Source organism: Nuphar pumila, chromosome 10 (genome assembly GCF_984573655.1).
Source record: "Nuphar pumila chromosome 10, dmNupPumi1.hap1.1, whole genome shotgun sequence".
Lineage (NCBI taxonomy): Eukaryota > Viridiplantae > Streptophyta > Magnoliopsida > Nymphaeales > Nymphaeaceae > Nuphar > Nuphar pumila.
Window position 1 is genome coordinate 93,812,396 of NC_143258.1, and position 9,529 is coordinate 93,821,924.

A 9,529-nucleotide genomic window follows, 5' to 3' on the forward strand; every position below is an offset into this window, starting at 1 on the left:
CTTATTTCCGAAAAAATAATTTTGGTACTTTTACAATAAGACACACCATGACGCATATTTTTCCATGACAAAAACAATGAAAAGCATCCTAAGAACCACAGTACATGAACATGAACATTAACTATATTTTTTAACTAAAATTTTGCAAGAAGCAAATAAACATTGCATGTATTTCAAAAAATTATAATTTTTATTTCTGAAAAAGTCCATATCATGCGTGGCCTTGTCTTCTTTTTGTTTTTAAATTTTAGTAATTCAAACATTAGGAGTTGGAACCGATTTCTTCTAGGAAAAATCAGCATCAACCCTCCTTAATCAAATCAAATTTGGATTTTTTCACAAATTCTTTCTTTAACAATAGCTTGAATCAAATTCAAAAACTGATTTTGAAGAAAATAACTTTTGAGAGTGGCTTTCTTTCAAAAACCCTCTCTATTAAATTTTTTAACAAACTCAACACCAATCCCACACATGGGGGGTTTGGTACAAGGTTTGTTCTTATTAAAAATCAGAATAACATGTGTCTACGAGTTTCAATTTACGTGTAGAGAATAGAACCCCTACCACTTTCGCGAAAACGTATCCTTAGGTTGCATAATCGAACTTCGTACACGAACCAGCCACCCACTACGTATGGTGATCACACTAACATACTCCTTACACTCCAACTACACACATGAATGTTATCTTTGTTGGGCCAAGGGGGAAAGCACAAGGAAAGCATAGAGAATAGAAAGGAGAAAGGAGGGGAATCTAAGGAGCAAGAGGGAAAAGATAGAGCAAAATACCATTAAGGCAAAATAGGGGGGGGGGGGGGGCATAAGTCCCTCCCATGCTTTTATAGGAGTTGGGGTGAGTTCAATAGCTGAGTTAATTTGAGTCCTTGATCTGAATTAAGGCATTCTTTCCTTTTCTCTAAAATTTTCTACTTTCCCTTTTTTTATTTTAAATTCTTTTTTTTTGTATTATATTTTGTTTGGCTTAGGGTGTAGGTATGCCACATGTATATGTGTATTACATATTATGTAGTATATAATACATAGAATATGGGCTGGTCGACCCCCATGGGTCCAACTTTTCCATATTCCTATTTTTTTTCAAGCAAGCAAGTTTGACTAGTTTTTTATCTTTTTTTTTTCTTTCTTTCTTTTCTTTCCCCATGACCACCTTCCTTCTTCTTATTATTCCCGCCATCCCCATCCCAGAAATCTCTTGGATGGGACGCCTCCCCCCCCTTGGGAGGCTTCTACTTGAAAAAGATAAGTTTAGACTAATTTTTTCATGCCTTGATTTTTGGTAAGTTTTATAATTCTTTGATTTTAAAGTTTTATTTTTATTTTATATTTTTAAAATTGAAAAGGAGTGCCACACAGGATGAGAAGGCCCACCTATGGACTCCTACAAGTTTATTAATTTTAGTTGAATCAAAATTTCTATTCCACTTAATTTATTTTCTAATTAATTAAATTTATAATTTGGATTTTAATTCTCTTAAAACTAGAATTTAGAATTAAATGAAGTGACTCTAAATTAACTTCAAATGATTTTCAAATGTATGTACATGTTTCTAAACCAAAATTTTGTCTAGTTTAGTTATTTATTTTCTAAACACAAATTTCTAATTTCTCAAAAATAAATTTTGAAAAAAAAGGATTTTCACTAGGGTCGATGGGACCCTTGGACGTGTGAGTGTATTTGCTATTTTTTTGTAAATTAGATTTCATACTCATGAAACTAAATTCAATTTCATTGAATTTACATTACATGCATAACAAATTATCATAAATTCATCTAAAATCCTATTTGACTTTATTTCAATAAAATTTATCAGTTATTTTATTAAATTCTACCTTTTTCATAAATTTGATTCTAAATGTGAATTTCACTAAGATCAACTTGAATCAACTCTAATTTTTTATAAGATATTTCTTATAATTCATCTTGGACTTGTTTGCATTTTTACACTTTTTTCTCATAAAATTCAACATTAATATTATTTTATTCATTAAAAATACTCTGAAGAATTGTGGGTATTACCTCTAAATTCTATTTAAAATTCTAAATTCAATTTCAACAAAAAAACAAATTATTGTATATTTCAAACTTGAATTAATATTCAATTAGGTCTTGATGTAGATTCGAATCAAACTCAAATCTAATTATTTGAGATATATTTATTAAATCTAAATTCAAATCCAAATGCGATCCGAATTCAAATTCCCAAATCAAAATTCAAATTCAATAAACTCTAAAAATCGAAATTGAAATTGAAATTTAATGAGACTCCAAATTCAAATACACACTCAATTCGAATCTAGACTAATATTGAAATTCAAATTAAATTCTATTTAAGTTCAACTTAAATCCAGATTAAATCTGATTAAAAATAAAAAACCCGATTCAAAATAAATTCTTAGCTTGAAATTTATTATGAATCCTAATTAATGTTTGAATCACACTTTAATTTTCATTTTAATTTTAAATAATATTTTAGCCTTAAATTCATCATTTTTCTTGTAAAAATATCAAAATTTCATGAGTTTAACATTGTCGCTCCCAAGTAGACCGATTGCCTCAAGTCTATATTGTCTAAACCCACAATAATCAAGCCTTAACACCCAAATTTCTAAAAAAGAAACCTTGAATCCATAAAAACCATTTTCACTATTTGGGTTCTTCCATTCTTTTTTAGATTTTTTTATTTAAAACATAAATATCAATTTAAATAAGGCTTTCTCATGTTGAATACACATCCATCATCGATTTAGAATATCAAACACGAAATCAATTCTATAAAAATATACATAAATCTCTCCAAAACCAATTTTTTCCAAAATCATTTTTAGAGAACTGGTTATATTAAGAAACCAATAATATCAACCATATCCATGTGATCGACTGATATATATGTGTTATTGAGTATATGTGAATCATCCACAGCATGTACATGCATCCCAAATATGTACATGCTAGAGTATGTGTATCTACCTCAAAAGGTAGAAAATATGATACTAAAAATCGAAATGTGATTATAGCACCGTAGTGGATTTCTTTTCTTCAATGCACACTGTATATCAATGTGTGCAACTTCAATGTTGGCTGAACCAGACATGCACCAGACCTCCTAAGGGGCGTGGTCTAGGGAGGAAGAAGAAGAAAAATGAGAGAAAAAGAAAGAAAAATTAGAGAAGAGAGAGAGTTTTAGAGAGAGAGGGCTAGTTCCCAATGGGGGCAACATGTGGGGGTCTCCCGCTTCATAATTTTCATATGGGATATCTCAATCCCATGTGGACTCTTTCATTAGACTAAAAAAAACTATCTATTATATATTTTTTTGTTTTTATCCATTAGGACTCTAATTAATTTAAGTGTTTTAAATAACTTAGAAAGTTAGGATGGTCCCACCCTATAAAGAGTCCTATTTAATTTATAAGTTCTTAATTATATTAATTACCTACATAATAATTATAATTAATTAATTAAATTCGTGAAAGTTCTAATTAAAAATGAAAGATTCACCAAGTAGGATGGGCTCACCTAGGGGGATGTCCCACCCTATTGGTTTCCTATGTGATTAACTTACTTTAATTTTTCATAAATTAATTAATTAATTATTTATTTCAAATTCAATTTGGATCGAGACCACATCCAAATCTATATCCATATCCATTCCAATTCCAAAACATAAGCACAAGTCCTTTGTTGAGTTCATTAAGGTGGATTCCTAAATGGAGTCTTGTAGATACCCCATTTTCGACTAAGATATTTTTAATGTCAAGATCCTCCATATTCTTCACCATAACTAACTTTAATATGATTTTTGACATTCAAAACTACCGCTTTAAGGTTTTGACTTAAAGAAAAGTTAAAGAAGAGGTTCTCAACTTTCTAACAAGCAAAAAATCAAGTCAAACTTATGCCAAAATAAAAAATTATGGTGAAATTTTTTTTTGGTGTTAACTATACTTCTTTTTTAAGAATTGTCATTAGCATATATTGAATCATAATCATCATCACACTTGAAATTGGCATCAATCCCTTTCAAGTGTCATCTTTGTTAGTCATCTTTTAGGTCGTGACATCAACATCCCTTAATGACACATTAAATTATTGTTAACAACCATCACTTGCGTAAATTATTGCAATCAGATGTCACCCCCATGATCTCTTATCAATAGATGGGTTAACGATAAAAACATTTGTTGTTAACACATTTGTCATTATTGGATTCTAACCATTTTTTTTAGAAGATGCATCCCGTCCTTCTGTGTTGTTTTGCCTTTTTGGATTGAAACGAGGAATCCTCCTCTCTTAATTACATTTATTAAATTTTAAATCCTAATCCTAAATACTCTCCTCTAAACCTAATCTTGACCCTTTATTCAAACACCTTTGGCTTTTTTGGATCCCGAATACATAAGAAACATATTAAGATATGTTGAAAAACTATAAATAGGGGGGTCCTCTTCCTATTTCATATTCTGGAATCCAAGTAACTCTATGCTGTCAAAATTTCAATCTCTACACGGCCTAGCCTAGCCGACCTATCTTATCGAGCCTACCTAACCTAGCCTAAGGTCATATCCCCAATCTCACATTCACTTTAAGCCTATGCCTAGTCGAAGTGCCGCTTGTGTTCTCATGCTCATCAATCAGTAGAAAGGACTCCTAAGCCTGAGGTGAGATTCAATTATTTTAATCTATATTTTATTTGTTTTATGTATTTTTTCAAGTTTTAATAGTCTGAATGTTCATATATTATTTGTCTTTATGTTTTTTTTTTTTTTGAGTTTTGGTGTCTTTTTTAGTATTGTGCCTGAGGTACGTACAATCGTAACACCAACGCCCAAAAAACAAAGGTCGGAGGTCTCTATTCCGGTTGATTCATGCTCAACAGATAAGGAAAGGCACGATAAGGAATCAGGTTTTGTGTTTATTTTCTTAAATACTATATTTTTTGTGAAAACCTTTTGTTTTTATTTTTCAAAAATTCGAGAGGGATTCACATACTCCAATTTAAAGATAGGCAAGTCAATCTGGTCAATCCAAAAGGATTTGATAAAGGCAAGAACTAGTCAAGCTCGTCACAAAATAAGGCTCAGCAGAAGCGGTCACAGATTCTGCCCAGGCAGCACTGTAGACTGTAGTCAAAACAGTTCACTCGGTTGCATGCGTGAACATACACACACGGAAGCCCATGTTGTTGTAGAGATTGGGAAGTTACTCTATATTTATATTGTCTAATGGTTTTCCTTTTCTTTTGAGTATCGGCAGGCAACCACGACATCTGAACACAGATTGTCTTTCTTTTCTTTTTAATTTTTTCGGTCTAAGATTCTGGAATATGCGTTTCATGTGGAAGCATAAAACTGTAAAAACAATTACTGTCGAAAGCAACCGATTTTTTTTTGAATGAACAAGCATAGCTAATTCATTTTACTATAACTATAGTGGAGAACGAAAGCCACAAACCCTCAAACAATAACTTAACAGATAAAGGCAAAGCAGAAGGAAAGAAAAAGGTTTAGCATCATCTTGCAAAGTTACGGGTAACTGAGATGTTTGCAGGCATACTGTCCACGCCATCAAATCCGTAGCTGGAGTTATGTGTTTGATCTTCAAGCAAATGCTCATGCTCCTCCCTTTTTTCCATCCAAGCATGCGCGCTTCTCCCATGAATAAAAGCAAGCTCTTGAGCAACTTCCTTCATGGTGGGTCTTTTCTGTCCCTTCGGATGCAGACATCTCCCTGCCAACTCCGCAGTTGCATGTATCACTTCCATACTGCCTTCTATGCAGACATCTGGATCTAAAGTTCTAGTAAGCTCGTTTTTCTTCATTGACGAGAGAAAATAAGCGGCCAAGTTGCTACTCTCTCTAGGCCTCAAAGAAGAAACTGGCTTTTGCCCTGTTAAAAGCTCGACCAGGACAACACCAAAGCTGTAAACATCACTCTTTTCTGTTAATTCACTTGTCTGGAGATACTCAGGGTCCAAATAACCGAAGGTTCCCTGTATTACAGTGGCCACCTGTTCTTCTTCAAAGGGAACCAGACGGGAAGCACCGAAATCCGAAACTTTAGCCGTCAAGGTCTGATCCAAGAGTATGTTTGCAGACTTGACGTCACGGTGGAATATGGGTATGGAAGCAGCAGAGTGGAGATAAGCTAATGCCTCGGAAGTTTCTGTGGCTATTCTAAAACGGTCTTGCCATGAAAGTTTTGCTGTTGGATTGTCTCCATGTATATGCTCGTAAAGTGTACCATTGGATATGAATTCATAGACTAACAGGGGCACCTCTGTTTCCAGACAACAGCCTAAGAGTTTTACCACATTTCTATGATTAATTTGGGTGAGGATGACTACCTCATTGACGAACTGGGAGACCTGGCTTTGATCCATTGCTTTGGATTTTTTTATGGCAACTCTGGTGCCTCGTACAACTCCTTCGTAAACTGTACCATAACCACCGCTGCCAAGGATCTTGCTTTCATGGTAGTTATTGGTTGCTTTTTGGAGCTCCTCTTCCGTGAAAATTGTTGAAGATTCATGCTCTTTATGGGAAGAGAACATCATTTCACGTAGCAATTGGCCTCCATTTTTTCTGAAATATTCTTCTTTCATCTTGATGAACTTTCTCTTCTCCATCATCCAATAAACCCATGTACCACATGCAAATAGAAATAAGACACTCGCTGTTGAAACTGCGCCAACCAATAAATGAAATGAAATTATTAATGCAAAACTACATGAACGAAAATCCTATTATCGGAGAGGGATGAGACCTACCCACACCGCCTATGAGTGCGGTAGTCTTGCTACAACCAGATCCAGTTTTGTTACCATCTCCAGTACTTCCAAAAGGGCAAGAACATACATATCCTGGGGCTGTATTCCGACAACGAGCAGTGGGAGCGCATGTATTTTCTTTTGAACACTCATCTACATCTGTAGCACATGTAACAGTTAGTGGAAGCAAAGGGTTGATCTTGTACTAAATTAATTGGTCATCTACTTCTATAATCAATTCCAAATATTAGGAAAGGAAAGTTGGATCTTAGCAGAGAGAGAGAGACGGTTGCCTGCAAACGAGAACAGGACTCCCCTGAAACCATGAAAAACAATTCGAGCTCTTACCCTTAAAAAATTCGAGTTCTTACCCAGAGCGCAGGAAGCTAACGAGCAACACACCAATAGGCCCAGAACTACAAATCAACAGACAATAGCGTGTTCTGTCCGTGGAACTAAAAAGCCAATACGTAGAATTGAAGAAATTTGTTTGATGAATCGAGCATGGTTTAGATCCGATGGCCTCAAATGGCCCCTTTTGCTTCCTTCGGAAATTGGGGTCTAGGGTTACTTAAAAGAATAAACAGCCTTACCTTGGCATCCTCGAGAACCATTGACGTACGGATTCCCATAATACCCATCACGGCATCTGCACAAATACCCCGTGCTATTCGCCGAGTTCACGCAGAGCGCGTTCTCCCCACAGGGTGCATAGCTCGAATAATTGGCGCAACCGGACTCACCCATTCCCCAATCCAACACCATCGCTATTGCTCTGTCATTGAGATCCGGAAAGACTTCAACATCCGATTCATTGAAGACGTATCCTCCGTCTTCGACGATGAAGGCACCACTACAGTTTTGAAAGCCGGTTGTTCGATCAAAGGCAGTACCGATCGCCTCCCCCAAGGATCTCTTGCCCTTGGGTAGTCGGGTTTCACAGCAACCAACACCAGAGCACGACCCACTCGTAATGTTGATTCCCTTTGAGCAGATAGACATGCACCCATTCCCAGAGACCAGTTTCTTATCGTAGACCAATCCGTTGGTATTGCAGCCGATGGCCACAAACTTGTTTGAAGTAGACGAGAAGGTATACGGTCCCTTCTCGGGCAGATAGGTCCAGTTGAATCGCCAGTACTTGGGAGAGATGCCGCACCCATAAACTTTGGTCGAGGTAGAGTTCACTCGGAGCTGGCCCAGTGGGACGTCTATGCTCACCACTTTGAAGGTGGTGTTGAATATGTACGTGAACGCTGTGTTGTTGCATGTGAGTTGGAAGCCCGGGAAGAAGCAGCCATCCTCGATTCCGAAGGGGTATGGGATTGCAAGGTCCCCACATTTCATCGAGCATGGCCCGGCCGCGGCGGTGCTGCGATCCGGTGATACAAGGAAAAGCAAGAAGAGGAGGAGGGGGAATAAGAGAGAGGATGAGGAATCGGTGGTCTGCATGGCAGAAGCTTCGCAGTTGAGCCCATTGTTTCACCGTGGATTCGAGTTATATCGGCTCCTGGTTCTGGGCAGTGGACACAGGCTTCCCCACACGGGAATAGGACGGTTCTGACTAAGTCGTTTTTTTGCTTTATGTCCATTGAGAACCACACGGTCCTCTACAGGGGTCCACTTGATGTTAATACGGATCAACTCTTCCCTTAAAGTCATTCCTATGGCCCATAGCGACTGGACGATGAGTTACTGTTAGGGTCCATGAAGGAGAACCATAGGGACGACTTAGGGCTGTGCTGCCACTAACGACACGTTTGCATGTTACGGAAAGTCGGGGCTTTCAGCGGAAATGCACAAAGAATGGATCAGTCTCTTAGTGGCCCACTATGACAACACAAACACAGCACACGGTAGATTCCCTTTCCAAGAGATCTCTCCGTTTACTGGGTAAGCTTTCAACCACGAGGTGGGGGCTTAGGACTTTATTTATGCAAAAGGAAGCTTCCAACTCGATCCTACCTGGTGGACCCAATCAGACCCTGGTCAGGACCTGGTACCCCCACCTGAAAGTCAGATCCAGTTTCAGACCCACCTAGGTCCGAACCAGATCTTACCTGTTCACACCCCTAGTAAGCAGGTTAGATTATCCATCAGATTCTGGATTCAGATAAAAATCTGCATACCAAATCTATGTTCAGGTCAGTTTCTTGTGAAACCCTATCTGGCTGGAGGCTTAGAGCTGGGTTGGATAGGGCCTCACTCTACTATGCTTTGTCCATATCCAGTTCTGGTTTTGCATAAGCTCAAAGCAAATTTAGGCCTGTTTTCCAATTGGATCTGTTTTCGGATCTTGGGGCTAATCAAACACACTAAAATTGAATCTTACACCTACCTGCTATTAGCCCTGTGGGAAGTTGACTGACATCAAGATTGCTTCTAGAGGCGCAAGAGGATAAGATTTGGTCGGACCTCCAATCCAAATACAATATTTTATTTTTAAACATAAATTTTGAAGTAAAAACCAAAATGTGTTTTCGAATAGTATTGGGACTTTTATGGTCTGACATTCCAGATTTGCACGACACATTTTTGTTTTTAGATGTAAAATGATGCTTCCATATATCCTCTTTTTCTTGAATCTGATATGAATTTTAGATCCAGATTCCAATCAACTTCATCAGATTTATCAGCGGCGGAACCAGAAAATTTATATATGAGGGCTGGCCATGTATATATATATATATATAAAGTAATGGACAGGTGCTAAATGAGTTTAAGAGTTTTTAGTTTTATTTT

General features: G+C 36.9%; 1 protein-coding gene across 1 annotated transcript; it reads right to left on the minus strand.

Annotated features, from left to right (window-relative positions):
• Nucleotides 1–5,389: 5,389 nt before the first annotated feature.
• LOC149827404 (putative wall-associated receptor kinase-like 16) lies at nt 5,390–8,258 on the minus strand. The gene is made up of 3 exons (XM_090020308.1): nt 7,381–8,258; nt 6,788–6,946; nt 5,390–6,702 (listed from the first exon to the last, which is right to left on the minus strand). Exons 1-3 carry the CDS (start codon nt 8,237–8,239, stop codon nt 5,531–5,533), a joined length of 2,190 nt encoding a protein of 729 aa, XP_089876434.1. The 5' UTR covers nt 8,240–8,258; the 3' UTR covers nt 5,390–5,530.
• Nucleotides 8,259–9,529: the final 1,271 nt, after the last annotated feature.